Here is a 20,000-nt window from a genome sequence, read left to right on the forward strand (position 1 = left end):
CCAGATAAATATTTGGAATTTAACACACTATAGATAGATGTTTGGAATTTAACACTCTTTAGATCGATATCTGGAATTTAACACTCTTTAGATATACAGTATATCTAGAATTTAACACTCTTATACTGTACATCTAGAATTTAACACACTTTAGATATACAGTAGGCCCATATCTAGAATTTAACACTCTTTACATATACAGTAGGCCCATATCTAGAATTTAACACTCTTTACATATACAGTATATCTAGAATTTAAAACTCTTCCAGAGTCCATTTGGTCCTAATCCCTAAGTGTTGAATTGACACTGCAAACTTTACTGTGCACATGTGCACCCCAGTCTTTCTTCTTTATTTCCCTAAGGAGATGAATCATCTCTCTCTCTCCCTCTCTGTCTGTCTGTCAGTGTCTTTCCGTCTGTCTGGTTGTCTCTTTCTTAGGGTTGATGTATTCCTTTTTCCACTGTCTCTTCTTCCCACAGTCAGTCTCTCCTGTCTCGGTCTCTCGGTCTCTCTCTCTCTGTCTCTCTCTCTCTCTCTCTCTCTCTCTCTCTCTCTTTCTCTCTCTCCTCTCTCTCTCTCTCTCTCTCTCTCTCTCTCTCTCTCTCTCTCTCTCTCTCTCTCTCTCTCTCTCTCTCTCTCTCTCTCTCTTTCCATTGCTATCTGATCTCATCAGGCCCAGTGTTCTGTTGATGTGGCCTACCTATTGACCTGCACTATGCACTGTACATAGTGATCCTGGATCAGTCGTTTAGGTATGGAGGATGTGTTGGGGTTGTATTATCTATAACTCTGTTGTGCATAGTATGTCTATTGTCTGAAACCTTATGTATTGCCGCCATTTTCACCAGGACAGAAGAAACGTTTACTCACAATATAAGAGGCATGGGAATAAAAGGGACATGTTATAGTCAGAGAACCTGACAGGGGGGGACAAAGGGGTCAGTTGACCCGGGCCTGGGGAAGAGGGAAGGGGGGGAGTGCAGAAGTGGGTCCTCATTGCATTGCATGTATTGGTTTAGGACAGGGGTGGGGAACCTTTTTCATTCAAGGGGGCCATCCAATTTTCAATTCATCTGAGGGCCGTAAAAGGCAGACACCTTTACCGGTAAAACAGACCCCCACCTTCTCTAGGTCCCCTGCATATAACTTAATTGTATTGCAAAGGTATTTTCGAAGAATCCATTACAAAATATGTCATATTTCATGTGGAGCTGCATACCATTAAAATGACATCGGGGCCGGATAAAACGGTGGCAAGCGGTCCTCGAGACATAGGTTCCCCACCGCTGTGTTAGGGGAAGCCCTTCCCATGACTTACTCCCAGGCCCAGCCACACCTGTCAGTAACCCTAGTTACAGTACCAACCTATACTACTGGTGGCTCATCTCGACGAGGCACCACACCTGTAGCCCTGGTTACAGTGGCAACCTACTGGTAGCTCATCTCGACGAGGCACCACACTGGAGTACTGTCGCAGTGGCCGGCCTGTGAGTTATAGCACATGAGTTACGGCCCATAAGCACTACACCCAACACCGCAGCATTCTCTGGATATTTCCATTTCATGTGGTATGTATGTCGCATGGCATGGCACGGCACGGTACAGTACTCTCCTCCACATTAAAGACAGGGCTGAGAGATCCCTGGACGTAAATGATTTATTCCCCCACGGGTCCTGCTAACTGAGCACTTACTACAGGGCAACAACAGTAAAGCCTGGTACTTCAGTTTCTTCTGTATACATGGATGTATGGGCGTAATTTTAGGGGGGGATGGTGGGGACATGTTCATACCACTTTTGAGATAAACCTAGCTCGTCCCCATCACTTTTTTACAAATATAATGCAAAAACAGCATATCCGGACAATTTGCCATTAAAATGTCCCCACCACTTTTCGAACCAAACCTACACCTTTGCATGGATGTATGGCCTTGTGTGTGTGTGTGTGTCTGCGAGTGTGCGTGTGCATATGCATGTGGATATGTGAGTGTGTGTGTGTGCGCGTGCGTGTGTGCGTGCATGTTTGCATGTATGAGTGCATGTGCACTTGCATGTGTGCATGCATGCACTGTTTGTCCGTATGTATACGTATGTATGTGTATGTGGACCAAGCTGTGTGTTTGCTGTGTATGTGCCAGTATATATCTGGTGCTCTGTTTTAAGCCTACTGTATATAGGGGGCGGGCAGCCATTTTCCAAGTCCATTATCTGCAACGTGTAATGTATCCACTTGAGTTATCTGCCCATTTATTCCTGGGGAGGACGTGCGGGAGAGCTGCGGCTCGAGTGGCCCCTGATTTACTGTACGTACACTCACATGAGGAGATGTGGAGGGCCGCATGCATCTGTTCACGGCCTACACAAGGATGTATGGCCTCGCGTTAGTGTAGTGTGTGTGTGTGTGTGTGCCTCATTTGCAGTGTGTGTGCACGTCTGTGTGTCCTTGCGTGAGTGTTGTGTGTGTGTGCAGTGCACGTGTGTGTGTGTGTGTGTGTATGTGTTTGTGTGTGTATGCATGTGCGTGTGCATTATCTTCAGTGACTGTGCACATGTGTGCAGCCTTGTGTGAATGTGCGCACGTGTGTGAGTGCACGTGTGTTTGTGTATTCTTGCGCGCTTGTGTGAGTGTGTCTGCGTGGGAGGGGGGGGGTGCATGTGTGTGTGCATCTGTGGGCATATTTTTCAGTGAGTCTGCCAGTGTGTGTGTGTTTGTGTGACACAGAGATAAAAGAGAGAGAACGAGCGAGTGAGAGAGAGAGATAGAGAAAGTGTATATATATGTACTTGTTTATGAGTGTCTGTTGGTAGGCCTGCTAAGTATGTCTGATGGTGAATGCACTGTACTGAATGTGTACGTGGTGGGGGCATGTGTGCTTGCAGGCACATGCTTGTTTGTGAGTGGCTGTGGGTGTACGTAGACATGAGTCTTTATATTTGACCTAGTGTGTGAGGGTCATGCAGGATAAGGTGTGTGTGTGTGTGTGTGTGTGTGTGTGTGTGTGTGTGTGTGTGTGTGTGTGTGTGTGTGTGTGTGTGTGTGTGTGTGTGTGTGTGTGTGTGTGTGTGTGTGTGTGTGTGTGTGTGTGTGTGTGTGTCGTGAGTGTCTCGTGAGTGTGTGTGTGTGTGTGTGTGTGTGTGTGTGTGTCTCGTGAGTGTGTGTGTGTGTGTGTGTGTGTGTGTGTGTGTGTGTGTGTGTGTGTGTGTGTGTGTGCTCGCCGTGTTGAGGGTGTTGATAGCTGGGGCTGGAGTAAGTAATGGTCCGCTAGTCTATTTTCGATTTCACAGAATTCATTGCGGCAAGGTATACACTGGATTTCTGCCCAGACCTCAAATCTTGACCTCTCTCAGGTTTGGCTCTCTTGCCCTTGCTCTCTCTCTCTCTCTCTCTCTCTCTCTCTCTCTCTCTCTCTCTCTCTCTCTCTCTCTCTCTGGCTCTGTTCTCCACTATTCAATTCGGCATGGTCCGCTTGGAGGGTCGCATGAGGGAGGGAACGTGCTGCGCTGGCGATCTGCAAGCCATGTTAGCGGTATACCATGCCCCTCTTTTTCTGTCTGTCTGTGTATCTGTCTGTCTGTCTGTCTGTCTCTCTCTCTCTCTCTCTCTCTCTCTCTCTCTCTCTCTCTCTCTCTCTCTCTCTCTCTCTCACCATCCCTCTCTCACTGTCTGGAGACTATGTGGGTGTCCACCCCTGTGTAGATAAAATTAGGCGATTTCTTGTGCTCTGTTCTTAATTATATGTAGACGAATCATATACACGTATGCAATAACCAGGGCCACATTTCAAAATGTTTGCTGTCGCAGCAGAGCATGCATCTAGATAATAAACTATAAATCACTGCTACTTACAAAAATGGCATCCCTAACAGCACTGGGTTACTATGCTGGCAACCTGGGTTCGATTCCAGCCCGGGTCATTTGCCAGTCCTTCCCCATCTCTCTCTCCCCACTTATTTCCTGTTTCTCCTACCACTGTCCTATCAAAAATAAAGGTATAAAAAGCTCCGTATATATATATATATATATGAATTTCTCCCCGGGGATCAATAAAGTTACTCTACTCTACTCTACGCTATATATACATAAAATGCCATCTCATGTGTGCTAATCTAAACATTATTTCAAATAATTGTTGAATAAACAATCAAACAGTTGTAAGGTGTGAACCCCCTGAAATAGCCTTGCCACATCAAATACAAAGATCTAGCTATGCAACTTGTTGACCTGTAGTGTAGTAAGGCATACAGAAAATGTAGAAATTCTGCCTCTGGTCCTACATAGTCACTTCTAGCTTTCAGGAGCCCAAATAGGCCTACTGTGTCCGTGTCTCTCCATTCCTCTCCATTCCTCTCTATTTCTCTCTCTCTCTCTCTCTCTCTCTCTCTCTCTCTCTCTCTCTCTCTCTCTCTCTCTCTCTCTCTCTCTCTCTCTCTCTCTCTCTCTCTCTCTCTGACGCTCTATCATCTTTCTGCCACAGCCTGGCTTACACTCTCTTGCACCTATACTGACTACTAGTAGTTGTAGTGTCACAGGCAACCTTGTCCTCTCTCGAATGACTTAGATGGCTTTGTTTTGATGATAAGCACAATCGGAAACTATGCCCTGTTTTTCTGTGAATTCCCTGGACAGGAGAGCAACCTACTGTATCCCATCTGTGAGGCTAAAATTGGAAAGCCATCAGATGTTCTATTCAAAACTGGGTGACTTGGAGTTTCCCCAGTCACTCAATGCCCGAGGTCACAGCAGATTCATCTGTCACGATAAGCAATCTCATGTAAACATGTGGGATTGTTCACACAAATACAAACATAAGCACTCACATTCACAGACACACACACACACAGACACACACAAACACGCATGTGTGCACACACATACATACACACATGCATGCGCGCACAGACACACACACACACACACACACCCTCTCATCCAGGACTGTTTTCACAATTAAGCAGACACACACACACACACACACACACACACACACACACACACACACACACACACACACACACACACACACACACACACTATCCTGATTCCTCCTCTGGCTGATGTAATCCAGCAGCCTCCCCTCTCCCCTGTCAGAGCGGATGTGGTGTGATGAGATCATATTACATTCAAAAGCAGAAGTGATGTAGGCCTACATCATTTTCGGGATGTGTAGAAAATATTAGGCTGGCTGACTAAGATCACGTTGGTACTAAGTAATCTTGAATTTACTCGAAACAAGACAATGAGACTTGAAAATACACACCATTACATTACAATGCTTTTATACAAAGCAAATGACTGTTGTTTAACAGAACAGTGGTTCATAGTCCCTGGATCAATGATAGGTTAGACATCATGCTCAAGGGTGTTTCAGTCATGGATAAAGGTGTATGGACTTACTTTTGGGTATGGGATTGGAACCTGCAACCATCTGCGACCAACCAATAGGCCGTGGTTGCCTCACCAGGTTCATAGTACTAAACAGTGATAGTGATAGTGCGGTGGAAATTTGTTGATTTAGCCAAAGCAAGTGTCACAGTGTTTCGCAAAAACAAAGGTTACAATATTTATCATTCACACATTCATCACATACCATTGTGAAATGAGCTCTACTGTTTTAATCAGCAAATGGTTACAGTCAAAGAAAAGAAAGAGGATTGTGCAAAATTTGGTAGCCACATCATGGTGGACATTCCAGATAGAAATTGACAACAGTGACAAAAGTTCAAAAGTTACATTTATTATGGGTGGGAGTCCAAATCTGACTGATGGGTGGGTATGCTGTGCCCTTTTTCCAAACACATTTGCCAACTGTATTTACGTAGATGAGTGATAAACTTTAGATCAGCGATTAAAAAATACTTTTATGGGTTATTGGAAGCCGAGGCTAAGATGTCACTGGCAGGGAGATGGGTCATCTCCTCATCATCATGCCCTACTCTTCCCTGCTGTCCATGTGGCATTATAAAGTTAGGAGGCACTTAATCAAATAGCAACATCACATCAGCACTGAGCAGCGCTGGGTGCGGTGTGGGCCTCTAGTCTTGAACCTCTTAGGCCAAATAGAGATTGCAACGTTTTCGAGTGAATCCGATAAAAAAATTGTTTGGTTTCGGCCTTGCGTCCACATGGCACCGGCACCTTTTCTAAAAAATCCTGGATCCGTATTGTGATCCAGATCACCACCAAAATGTAATCACTTGTTCCTTTTGTCATTTCCAACAACTCCACAAAATTCCATTCGAATCTGCACAACAAGTTATCCTGCTGACAGAAAAACAGACAGACAAACCAACGTGACAGAAATCAGAGCCTCCTTGGTGGAGGTAATAACATAACCACATAAAGATGAGGTGCAGTGCCGGGTGCAGTGAGGGCTTGTAAACGTCACAAGCTGATATTTTAGTGCTGAGTTGGCTACTCGTATAAACAAGCTGACACTGAGAAGCAGCCTAGCCCTTTCCGGTTTGCAACTCTAGCACTAGTTTTGCCTTTGCAAACATTTTGAAGCCACTGAAATAAATGGCTTTATTTTCAACACAATCCATGATTGTGAGATCCAGATTGACAGAAATAGACAAAAGTTCCAACGTTCAAAAGATGCATTCATGGATGCAAATACGTATCCGACTCCTTGGTGTGTTGTATTTTTTTTCTGGAAACACGTGCCAGCTGCATTTAGATCAGTGATAAACATTCCCAGATTTAAAAAATACTTTTATTGGTTATTTGAACTAGTCGACACTAATCAAATAACAAGGCCACCTCAGGATGAGGGAAGGGGGCAGAGTGGAGTGAAGTGCCTGTGGTCGCTGGCCTGAAGCCACTTGGAAGCTGACGATCAGTGGATGGAGTGGACTGCCCATTGGATTTCCACTCATCCTCTAATGCGCTACCTTCTATTCCGCCTGCATTCTCGACATATCTGTTGCTCTCTTTCTCTGTCTGTCTGTCTGTCTGTCTGTCTGTCTGTCTGTCTGTCTGTCTGTCTCTCTCTCTCTCTCTCTCTCTCTCTCTCTCTCTCTCTCTCTCTCTCTCTCTCTCTCTCTCTCTCTCTCTCTCTCTCTCTCTTTATCTATCTATCTATCTATCTATCTATCTATCTCTCTCTCTCTCTCTCTCTCTCTCTTTATCTATCTATCTATCTATCTATCTATCTATCTATCTATCTATCTATCTATCTATCTATCTTTCTCTCTCTCTCTCACCTTCATTCCCTCACAGACGCGCACACACACAGTGGTATGCGCACGCTGGTATGTCCCAGTAAATGATGCGTATCAAATGAAATGCCAAGAGCCAATTAAGGTGGGAAGAGTTGATCTACCCCCTGCAATGGTGCACTCCCGGGCCCTCTCTCTATCCCTTCTCCTTTATCACATAAAACACACTAATTAAAATGTCGTCTCCTTAACGAGCTGCTTTATTTACAGCCCCTGGCCCACACCACCAAATTTTGTGGTTTTGGACCAATACGGACAACTCTCAACCTCAGGAGAGAGAGGGTGTTTTCAACACATGCGTATGAGGTTCCAAGACTGGTTTTGAGCATGTTTTGGGGGGTTTTGAGCCTTCATTTTGTTGGAAATGAGAGGGAGAGAAAAAGAGCGGAAGAGTTAGACGTTGTGGGGTTGAGATCTGACCCAGATAGGTTTTGGGATCTAACCAAGGCTGCAGTCAAGACCACCTTTGTAGAGAGACAAGTCCAAGACCAGAACATAGTTGACCAGAACAGAATTGCCTCTGCCTGTCTGTCTGTCTGTCTGTCTGTCTGTCTGTCTGTCTGTCTGTCTGTCTGTCTGTCTCTCTGTCTGTCTGTCTGTCTGTCTGTCTCTCTCTCTCTCTCTCTCTCTCTCTCTCTCTCTCTCTCTCTCTCTCTCTCTCTCTCTCTCTCTCTTTCTCTCATATGCTTCTGTACCAGGTGTGCCAAGTGTATTCATGTGTGTGTGTGTGTGTGTGTGTGTGTGTGTGTGTGTGTGTGTGTGTGTGTGCGTGTGTGTGTGTGTGTGTGTGTGTGTGTGTGTGTGTGTGTGTGTGTGTGTGTGTGTGTGTGTGTGTGTGTGCGTGCGTGCGTGCGTGCCTGTCTGTCTGTCTGTCTGTCTGTCTGTCTGTCTGTCTCTCTGTCTGTGTGTCAGTCTGTGTGTGTTTACACTCAACAGCAGAGTCAAAGGAGAGAGCTTGTATTTTGTCAAAAGCAGAGTGCCACGAGCCTGTACATGATCCCCTGCGCCAACATTTAATTGGGATTAAATTTCAGGTCAGCTATATTTGGGTTTATCTATGCCCATCCCTCCATGCTCTCTCTGTGTGATCGTGCGTGCATGTGAGGTCTCGTGCCCACACGAGGTAGTAATCGCACAGCAACTGGAGACCTGTTTTATAGACGAGCAGTGAAATACCAGGTCAACACATCCTGCCAGCTTGGTTGTTAGCAAACTCAAACTGCTTTACGTTTATGTACTGTATGTTATATGCTGTTTATGTAGGCTATGTTATATGTTTGCCTGTATATGCTCATATATTATGGATGGTATCTAGAGGAGGCGTTGGATGGGGGAGAGGGATGTTATCCTTCCTTATAGTTTATAAACCAGTATGATTATCGGCCTTGTCTCTGTGGGTTCTATAGGACAGGCGGTCAGTGTTCTGACTTATGGGAAACTCAAATTAACATAGCATACATTTTTAACCCGGTACATGAAATTGTGTCAGTGAATATTGATCATATGTTGATAATTGTGGTTCACTTTTCTATTCAGTGTCAGAACACAAACCTTTGTTGTATTACCAGTGTTTGCACACTCGTCCCAGATGACATCTCCCTGCCATCACCTTGCGAAGAAAGAAAAAATAGCTGAGATGACAAAGTTCCATTTCTGAGAAAGTGAAGAGCACAGAATTGTGGAATACAGGAATGTCCTCTGGGTTTCACTTTCACATTCAGCAATGTGATTGGAAATAAACTTCCCAGAAACTCTTAGAAATCATTCTTTGAAATTCTATTCTTCCTGCATGATGACTGAACTGCACTCAGTAATGAACTGGACCCTTTTACAGCTGTAAATCACTCTCAACTTTATGAACCATTTAGGTGAAAGTGAAAGTGAAAGCCCAACTGGGAAACTCCAACTCCCATTGTCATTGTGACACAGCACACAAGTGTTCACTGCACACTGTACACAACGAAAATGCATTTATGCCTCAACCGTGCAAGGGGGCAGCCCCCAATGGCGCCCCAAGGGAGCAGTGCGGCGGGACAGTACCATGCTCAGGGTACCTCAGTCATGGAGGAGGATGGGGGAGAGCACAGGAGTCGAACCAGCAACCTTTGGGATACAAGTCTAACGCCCTAACCGTTTACCCATGACTGCCCTTATTTACTAGAATAAACAATTTAAAAGGTAGTCTTTTCCTGTCATAAAGCCTAGCTGTTATTTGATTTAATAACAAATTACTTGCTCTAAATATTAATGAATTGGATAAGAAAGCCTCACTAATGAAATATGATGGTAACAGGCCTCCTTTATCGCGAAGTGAATTTTGAACCAGTTATTCTTTTAGTTCTGCTTTGTTTTTCAATATAAGCTTCAAAATCCTTATTCCATAATGACTTCGCCTTTTGTATTCCATTGAGTTACTCTAGTTACTTTATTAAACATATTTAACACAATTACTGACTTGTAATGGTGTTTTGCTTCTTATGTAGGCCTATTGAGCCTAATTGCATAATTTGTCAAGCTCCTCGAGCCTCAGTGAGTTGTAAATGCGCTCCCAAAATCCGACGGTGTCTTCACCGCCATACCTCATTTTTCATCCTGGTTTGTCTCTAGGAAATATGGGATATGATATGAGCAGCAGCAGCCCTCCCAGAAATACACCACTGAAGGCAGACAAGGCAGCCCATGTCTCTTCACACATAGGTCATACACACGATAGGCTATACGCAACACTTTCTGTGTGTGGGTGTAGATGTGTGTGTAGTGTTTGTGTGTGAGAGAGATACACACAAGGCTGGGCTGGGACCGAAAAGTGAATAGGGCATTTTTAGCAAAGACCGGCCCCGAACATACACAGGCCACTTTCATACTATATATTGATTGGCTGAATACATTATCTTTGCCGATGGACCAATGGGCCTCTAATTTGTGGGCCAATCCCCATGTAAACAACCACAACAACAACAGTATCGTCCCCTGAGGACTGTCGACCCACCGGGGAAAGGCCCTGTATGCCAGATTACCAGTCCACCCCTGGTGTGAGAGTAACGCATCCCCCTGTCTGGACATTGATCACACACATGACACGGGAAACACTCGATCTGAGAAGATCCGGAGAGGGCAAGTCATGTAACATGTAAGCACATGGATGCTTCGTGTGTGTGTGCGTGCATGTCTGTGTGTGTGTGTGTGTGTGTGTGTGTGTGTGTGTGTGTGTGTGTGTGTGTGTGTGTGTGTGTGTGTGTGTGTGTGTGTGTGTGTGTGTGTGTGTGTGTGTGTGTGTGTGTGTGTGTGTGTGTGTGTGTGTGTGTGTGTGTGAGTGAGTGAGTGAGTGAGTGAGTGTGAGTGTGTGTGTGTGTGAAAGAGAATGTGTGTGTGAGTGTATCTAGGCTTGCATGTGTGTACGTGTACATGTATGTGGGCTTGTCTTGTTGGCGTGCATTTGTGTAACAGAGTGAGACAGGTTGTGTATACTGTATGTGTGTTGTTAGGGATATGTGAATACCGTGCTTGAAGTGGACAAAAAACAGGTGCAGGAACCCTAATCGTCCAAAAATACCATCTAAAAAGAAGTGCAGGAATCCTGATTTTTCGACAGTCTTACCACTTATAAAATGCGGCGCACAAGATAAGTTGTGCCGGAACACTGATGATGAAAATTATGAGGTATAGGGAACTGGGTACCCCTGTGTGTGTGTGTGTGTGTGTGTGTGTGTGTGTGTGTGTGTGTGTGTGTGTGTGTGTGTGTGTGTGTGTGTGTGTGTGTGTGTGTGTGTGTGTGTGTGTGTGTGTGTGTGTGTGTGTCCCACACTTCAAGCACTGTGTGTGTGTGTGTGTGTGTGTGTGTGTGTGTGTGTGTGTGTGTGTGTGTGTGTGTGTGTGTGCATGTGTGTGTGTGTGTGTGTGTGTGTGTGTGTGTGTGTGTGTGTGTGTGTGTGTGTGTGTGTGTGTGTGTGCGTGCGTGCGTGCGTGTGTGCGAACGGGCATGTGTGCGTGTGTGTGTGTGTGTGTATGTGACAGAGAGAGACAGGTTGTGGGTGATGATGAGCTGCACTAAGTAGTAAAGTCAGGCAGTGCTATTTATACACACGCTGCAGCCCTGCACGGAGGACACGATGAAAGGGACAGTGGGAGTGTGTGTGTGTGTGTGTGTGTGTGTGTGTGTGTGTGTGTGTGTGTGTGTGTGTGTGTGTGTGTGTGTGTGTGTGTGTGTGTGTGTGTGTGTGTGTGTGTGTGTGTGTGTGTGTGTGTGTGTGTGTGTGTGTGTGTCCTGAGTGTTTGTGTGTGTGCCTACATGCGTGTGCATGCATGCGTGCCTACATGTGCCTTCGTGCGTCTGTTTGTATGCAAGTGTGCATGTATGTGCATGCGTATGTGTGTGTGAGTGAGAGGCGAGAGTTTGCCTGTGTGTGTGTTTCTCTTGTGTGTGTGTGTGTGTGTGTGAGTGCAGGTGTGCGCGCGTGCGTGCGTGTGAGTGCGGGTGTGTGTGTGGAATCTGAGAGGCGTCAGACAAAGTGCTGAGCTGGGTCTACCCTGTCCTTCTCCAACGAGGGTAAAACAGGTTTTCCCTCTGAAAAAAAAACTAAAATAGTGAAAACAAGTTGCATACGGTAAGTTGGCTCCCCTCTCCGCGACTCCTCTTCTGCTTTCCGTTGGTTGGCCTTCAGAAAAACAGCTGTGGGACATCTGATGCGGCGATACCAATGCCAAGGCAAAAGATAGCCCGGATGATTTATTTCCGAACATTGCGAGAATGCGTTCGATATATACTATGGGGACTTGTGTATACACGCACAAGCCACAACCAATACATACTGTGAAGTCGAAGCAATAACATACAAGCATTGCACACAGGACAAGTGTTACTAACGACTATGAAGCTCAGACGTCCGTCACGCCTGAAAAATGTGAACAATGAATTCCTTACCTAACCAAGAATTTAATTATGACACACAATTTACAACAGCACAATATTGTGTTATAGAATCTACTTCCCTTGCATAACAGGCTATCATGTTATCCATAGCGGTTCTGTCCCATATTGTAGGCTATATACCGTACTGTACAGCACATTGCAAGAATAAATTGAACAAAGCCACCACCAACATCATGCTGCAAAGTCATTGCAATTATATTGCACATACAGCACAACAACCTCCAAACCTGGAAAAGAATGAGATTTTTCATGTAAAATCAGATGCATTTGATTCAATCCATTTGAAGTTGGAAGCCGGTAGTCGTTTTTCCTGACTTCACGAACTGATCTATACACTGTAGATTATTTACAAAGTCATCAAAAGTCTAAAACTGTAAAAATCCCAGTATCTAATACAGTTCACAGTAACAGCACAATGTTGTGATGTAGAATACAGTGGCAAATAAACAGCTCTCTATGTTTCTCAGCAGATTGTCGTAATGGGGTGGTATAATAGGACCCCATGCTACAAAGCTATAAATATTAAAGTGTTATAGTTGATAAATACTATTCAAAAAGCTTCAAAAAGTACAATAGATACATACATACCTAAGCCATCCAAGCTTATAACAATAATGATATAATTAGAAATCATAAAAATATACAATTTGGTCGATATATGAAAGTGCAGAGAAAAGCGCAAATATAAAAATAAATAATATCTATTCTCTACAATGCCCTACAGGTAGTTATACATCGCAGTAGCCAACATAATACTGTACATAATAAGTCAAACATGCATTGAGATTTAGCTTTCGCGATCAGTTCATCTTTCCATCAGTGTTCGTTTTCATCTGTCTCTGCTCTGTACTCTCTCCGTCTCGTCGTCCTCCTCCATGAGCTCTCTCTGTTTGCGGATGGCGGCCTCCTCCTCCCTGCGCCTCCTCTCCTCCTCCCTGAGCCAGGACCCGCCCAGGTGCTCCATCACCTCCTCGGCCCCTCCACGGAGCTCTGGATCAGGGTGCAACAGCGACAGGAACAGGGAGCAGCCCAGCGGCGTGAAGAACGTAAACTGTGACGCGATGACATTACTACTGTTGTTGTTGTTATTGTCGTTGCCATTCATATCTCTGTCCATCTCCTCCTCTTCACCTTCCTCTTGGATCATCTGTCCATCATAGTCCTCCATCATGTTCTTGTTTCCCATCTCCTCGTTGGCGTGGTCGGCCCACTCCTTGTAGAGCTGGTAGCCCCTGCAGTCGGAGGCGGTCTCCGCCCACGGCTGGACCCCCGTCAGCATGGCGTAGATCAGCATTCCCAGTGCCCAGGTGTCCGTGCTGGGCTCCACCGACACCCACACCTGCTCCTGCTTCTTGGGCCTCCTGACCTCCACCACCACCTCCACTGGGTTCCCGTTCTCATCCAGAGCCATGGTCCCTGCTTCGCTTCCGCTTCCGTCCACCTCCACCTCCTCGTCTGTCTCGCGGACGATCTCACTCTCGGGCGTGCAGTAGGCGGAGCTGTACCAGACGCAGGGCACCTTGATGCCACGAGCCTTGGCCATGCCGAAGTCGCCCAGCTTGACCCAGCGGCACTGCGGGTCGCACAGGAAGACGTTCTCGGGCTTGAGGTCGCGGTGCACGAAGCCGAGACGGTGCAGGTGGGAGAGGGCGCCGCTGAGCTGGGAGGCCACGCGCTGGGAACAGTCTTCCCCCAGACCCACCTGGAAACAGGCAGGCATAATTCAATCAATGCAGCTTCACATGGACACAGTTATATGCAATCAGTAGTTTCACTCATCCTAAATACAAACCCCAACTCCGATGAAGTTGGGACGTTTGGTAAACAGTGAACAAAATCAAAATGCTATCATTTTCAAAACATTCAATCTATTCATTAGATGGAGAATAGTGAAAAGACAACACATTAAGTGTTAAAACCGAGAAAAAATATTGTTTTGGGGGACATATGTACTCATTTTTAATTTGATAAATCCAACACGTCTCAAAAGAGTTGGGACGGGGACAATAAATGGCAGCAAATGTCGAGGAAGACTAAAAACAAAACAAAAGACAACACTTAACAGTTAAATACATTAACCGATTGATGAATTTATATAAAAAACAGTGTTAATTCCTATCTTGGACATGATTTCACCAGCTTAAATGGTGGGTGTATTCCTTGTCATGTTTTGCAATGTTTTCCTTTCTGTAGTGCTTACAGTGTGACAGTTCTTGACCAAAAGCCCACCATTTTATCACCTGCTGGTCCTTATGATGGAGCCAAACTGTTAAAACCTAGTAGAGAATGCAATTTGACCTTACTATGTGGCAGTAATCGAAGATCTCCCTTCAAAATATAATGCATGAGTGGCTTTTCATGCTGTTTAAAACCCATTTATACCATTCAGCACTGTATTTAACTCTACAGATGAGTGAGAACATCTTAACCAATGCACTACTGCACCCGCATGCCATCATGGAGGCTGACTTTTGAAGCTAGCACTAACACAAGTTGGATGGTCCATTTTCACTGTAGCACAGGATGTGCAATGCTCTATTATTGTCAAAAAGAATGGACTTCTACAACTTCTGTAAGCAAAGGACAGTTTCCCATGTCTTCTGGGTCTATTTCAAGTGAGCTCAGGTGCTTAGGAGAATGTTACACCCCTGTATCATTTGCACGCATTAAGCATTCTTAATATGGTCAATTTTCAATAGCTCTAGCACTCCAGGAATTAGAGTGAGACAACAGCCAATATATATTTCATGATGTCATGAACCTATACAATGATTTTAGTAACAAAAATATGTCTTATATACACTCAATCGTGGTAAATCAAAGGGAATTCAAAAATGTATGTAATAACTATGGTAATTATTCCCTTTGCATCTTTAATTCTGAGTGACTCAGCCTCTCTGTGATGATCTTATACCTGGGCACCTATATTGTCCGTCAGTACAATTCATTTTGAAATGTTCTTCTTTGTTGTTTTATCTTATTTGGATGTTTACTAAATTTCACTGATCCCCGTCCCAACTTATTTGAGACGTGTTGGATTTATCAAATTAGAAATTAGTACATATGTCCCCCAAAACAATATTTTTTCTCGGTTTTAACACTTAATATGTAGTCTTTTCACTATTCTCCATCTAATGAATAGATTGAATGTTTTGAAAATGATAGCATTTTGATTTTATTCACTGTTTACCAAACGTCCCAACTTCACCGGAGTTGGGGTTTGTATTATCATATGCATTTTTGTCTTGTTTATGGCTTAGGGTAGCCAGGCTATGCCCTCCTAGTGACCCAACCCTTTCAGCGTTGCAACTAGTCAGGTCAAGAGCAATGCAAGTACTTTCTGAGTTCCCGAAAATAAGCAGCAGTACATGATGGCATCAAACAGGTCTCCGTAGAGCCATTTCACCAACACATGTACAGGTATGCATTGCTATCCAATGCAGTTTTACCTGGAGAACTGGTAGCGTTGATCAATACAGTTTCACCTGGGTACTATTCCAAGAACAAGGTTAAGTGATAGACCGGACTAAGTTAAGCTACAGGAAGTTGTAAACCTGCCAATAGATAGTCCACAGGTGTCTTTTAGCTAAGAAAATGAGGACTCCAGGCTCATCTATTAGATAATTTACCACAACCTCAAGGTTCATTTCACCTGGTTTACTTCTTAGCCACATTCTTGGAATACTCCCCTGGACACAGGTTTACACTGTTAATCTATGTACAACAATCAACAGTACAGTATGAATACTCTGTGAATGCACACCTCAGAGACGATGACATCAAACAGGTCTCCGTAGAGGCTGGGCTGCTGGGCAAAGACATAGTGCTCAGGGGTGGAGAAGGCAATGCCCAGGGCGGAGGTGAGGGAAGGGTGGGAGCAGAAGGCCAGCGAGAGGTTGTACTCTCTCAGGAAGGACAGCAGGCCTGTGGACTCACGAGGGAAAAACTTCAGGGCCATCGGAGTCCCTGAGGCCACCAAGAGGAGAGAATGAGAAATGAGAGATGCCATAGTTAGTTAAACTTCGATTAAGCTATATCTCAATGATGATCATTAAAGATAACTTGCTATTTTACTGTAAAACAAAGCACTGCTTACTATCCATTTGATTTAGTCCTAACAATGTATCATGATTCATTAACAGATGTACGTATGTTAGTTGAACCAGCATAAACTGTGGACGTTCACACAAATAGGAAAAGATCCATCCACATTGTTAAAATGAATGTTAAAATGATTTGTTAAATGTTTGTAGGATGTGATTATCCTCTTACCCCTCTTCTTGTGGACAGCCAGTTTGACCTGCCCATAGGAACCCTCCCCTAGCATCTTGATGATCTGGAAGTGTTCCGTGGTCTCCAGGGAGACCAGAGACTGAGCTGTCAGGTGACAAAGCTCGTCCAATGACCTGCTGGCATTCTGTAGAGAAATGGAGGAGTGGATGAGGAGAATGAAGAAGAAGAAGAAGAAGAAGAAGAAGAAGAAGAAGAAGAAGAAGAAGAAGAAGAAGAAGAAGAAGAAGAAGAAGAAGAAGAAGAAGAAGAAGAAGGTCACAAAGAGCAGAAAGGTGGTGCAACTCCCAGAGAGACCACCCAAGGAGAAAGCAATTGGTGAATCGGCAACATCAAGGAAAGGACAAGACAGTTGTCACTCCAGCGTGGCAGATATTTGTGCATAAACAAGTTTACTACTGTCTGTGAACGCCGCCGGTGATAATCCAGTTAGCCAATTTATTTGACAGCCATCAGTGTCAAAAATGATTGATGACACTGCCGAAGCCTGTCACTGCAAATTGCTCTGCAAGTGAAACAGTGGTGGTGGTGGTAGTGGAGGAGGTAGTGTTGGGGACCAGGGAGAGGAGGAGGAGGAGGGCCAGACAGTCATACCATACCACACTGGGCACTGGACACATGCACATCTATACATGTATACACATGTGTCTATGGGTGGACATTTGATCACATGGCGCCCCTTTGCACTAATCCCTCTGGACTTATTACAGCACAGGGCCGGATTCTGGGGAAGGAGGTTGCGGTTAGGGTTGGGGTGAGGACTGGGGCTGGGGTTGGGTATCGGACTTGTGAAGTTATGTAACTGCCCCTGTCACCCTTTGCCTAAAGCGTAAAATGTCTTGTAAATGTCCTATTATGTACTTAAATAATGAATGTAAATACTTGTAAAGTGTTACTCACTACGCTACAGCATTAGGAAGGTTATTTTTGTTTATGATGGTTTCACTTCCACTTCCTAAATAATGCATGTCTTTGATACCAGAGAAAAATGAAAAAAGTGGAAATGAAAGCAATGCCAAGAGAGTTGCCGTTTGTACATTCTTCTCTTGTGATCTGTGTACTTCCCCATGGTAAAATGCAATGACTTCTCTATAGATATATCAGAGAAAATGCCTTGAAAATGGTCATGCTGGAAAATGTTGGTGTAACATTGATGACACACAGTCATTTTGCAGTGTTAACTCAACACTTAGAGAGTCAAATCAAAACAATCTTCTATTCAAGTGTGTAATTAACTCATAAACATATTTACTCTGCTCCACCGACGGGCCTGTTCACTCCTTGCTGAAAAGACTCAACTACATCATAACAACATTGCTATGACATTACAGAGAGACTTGGTCATTACGATTTTGTTGACAAAATGTTCATCACAGAGGCTCTGCACAAAGGGATTAATGAAAAAAGCAATAGTTCTACATTTAGTCTCAAGATAAAGTAGGGGTTATAAGGTACTGTAGATGTTAGCGTATAGTCTAAGCTCAATTTTGACTAAATATGTATTTTAATGGCCTTTGACTTTGTAAGGTAGTTCGGCGTTCATCATTTTGACCTTTTATGACCTTTGATGAAAGTGTCTGTGTTTTTCTGTTTGCACCACAGACAGTCGTCATCGACCATCGTTGGTATTGGTAACGGTGTTGTGTTAGTGTTTGCACCATAGATACTACCACCATAGCCGGCTACTACTCTGCCCTCAGATCTCCATAGTTGGTAAGTGGGTTGTGTGTGATGTTGGGGACACGGGGGACGAGCGAGTGTTGATCCGATTCAAAATGGTGTCAACGAAATGCTAAATTCAGTATAGACAGTGTTGCGTAAGTGGCGCGGACCACCCCCCCCCCCCTCTCTGTCCCACCTGTCTGGTGGTGATGATGAGGGTGATGATCGGCCGCCTGACAGGCCTGGGGTCTGGACGGCATCTCCTCTATGTGTGCCATTTGTGTAATACCCCTGAGAGAGCCACTTTGCTATTGTGGAGTGTTATGAAGGATGAAGTGAAGGATTATGACGAAATGGATCAGTGCCTAGATGTTAATGTGCCGTTGATTGCCTTCATTTTAGATTCGTAGGATGAGTCGTGTACCACAATATGATTCTTGGCATAATATTTCAAAGTTTAGAAAAAGTGATTGTCAATTACAAGTTATTGGACTCACTGAAGATATTGAAATGACACAATAATAATAGGCCTATTCATATTGGTATTAGTATTAATATTGGGCCTATTAATATTAATTGATATTAATTATATTGCTGCTACTACTACTACTACTACAAATAATCATAATCATAATCATAATAAATAAATAGTTTGTTGTTTTTCTTAACAACTTTAATGACTTTAACTTTCATGTCCACTTTACAAACGGAATGACAAAAAAAAAGAAAAAGATGGGAAGAAACGTCAAAAGGGGTGTGACCTAGAGCATCAAGTAAACATGATCATATAATATATGGTGCAAGCCAATCTGAATGTGTGTTTTATGGCTTGATTTACTGTCCATGTAATGCATCAATAAATTAAATGGTTTAGTAGCTAACATCTGGTGGATTGCACAGTCACCTGAACCTGTTGCACCTTGCTGACTGCTATGTACTCCTTAAGTAACTTACAGTTGTGGTTAGCGTTAGTTAGGATTGAATTAAAGTATACAATATTCTTCATAAGCACATAGACCTACATACATAAGCAGGTAACAAAAACTCTTTTTGTCCTTTTACGTACTTTTTCTAGCATATGGAACAAGTCATACGGAACACTTTTTTGTTGTGTTTTTGTCGCTGAAACACAACTTGAACACCCTCCTTGAGACTAATAAAACATTTCAATGTCAAAACACAAAACTTAAGGGTTAAACATAACACTTGGCTACAGGACATATTTGCAATGCTTTTCAAAATAAATAAATAAATACATCAGAAAACTCACAGTCATAATAGCTGGAGCCGTTTTCCGATGCTGCAATATTCTTCAGTCTACTGGCGTTGCCCTTGTTTGCATCCAAGAACTTGGAGGGTGAAACAAACTTCTCTCTGTCTCCCTCTGCACAGACTGTTCCACTCGTAACTCCTGCACATGTGATATGACAATGACAGCGGAGTAAGCCCCCTCCTTTTCGCAGCACCTCATCAGTAACGGCTGCTGAAAGCAGTGTGGACCTGTTGCTGCTAGTGGCGGTGGTGGCGGTTCACTGCAGGCGGCAAACTTGCCATATCTGCATCTGGGGTGCCTGTCAGAGGCTCGTAGTAATGACATTATTTCTCCTCCCTCTCTCTCTTTCTCCATTGCTCCCTCCCTCTCTCTCTCTCTCTCTCTCTCTCTGTCTCTCTCTCTCTCACCCTCCCTCTTTCCACTGCTTGCTCTCTCTCTCTCTCTCTCTCTCTCTCTCTCTCTCTCTCTCTCTCTCTCTCTCTCTCTCTCTCTCTCTCTCTCTCTCTCCTCAGCTCTCTATTGATCTCTGTCTCTCCTTCCCTCTCTCCTTCCCCCTTTCTCTCAACTCCCTCCCTCCCTCTTGCTATCGCTCTCTCTGTCTCTCATGTCTCTCTCCCTCTCTCAC

At 44.2% G+C, this 20,000-nt stretch overlaps 1 protein-coding gene across 1 annotated transcript; it reads right to left on the bottom strand.

Moving 5' to 3' along the window:
* Positions 1-11,904: 11,904 nt before the first annotated feature.
* Positions 11,905-19,680, bottom strand: si:ch211-171h4.3 (serine/threonine-protein kinase SBK1). The gene is made up of 4 exons (XM_063184774.1): positions 19,373-19,680; positions 16,423-16,567; positions 15,914-16,116; positions 11,905-13,852 (listed from the first exon to the last, which is right to left on the bottom strand). The coding sequence occupies exons 1-4, from the start codon at positions 19,376-19,378 to the stop codon at positions 12,980-12,982; spliced, it is 1,227 nt and encodes a 408-aa protein (XP_063040844.1). The 5' UTR covers positions 19,379-19,680; the 3' UTR covers positions 11,905-12,979.
* Positions 19,681-20,000: the final 320 nt, after the last annotated feature.

Source organism: Engraulis encrasicolus, chromosome 20, assembly GCF_034702125.1.
Source record: "Engraulis encrasicolus isolate BLACKSEA-1 chromosome 20, IST_EnEncr_1.0, whole genome shotgun sequence".
NCBI lineage: Eukaryota > Metazoa > Chordata > Actinopteri > Clupeiformes > Engraulidae > Engraulis > Engraulis encrasicolus.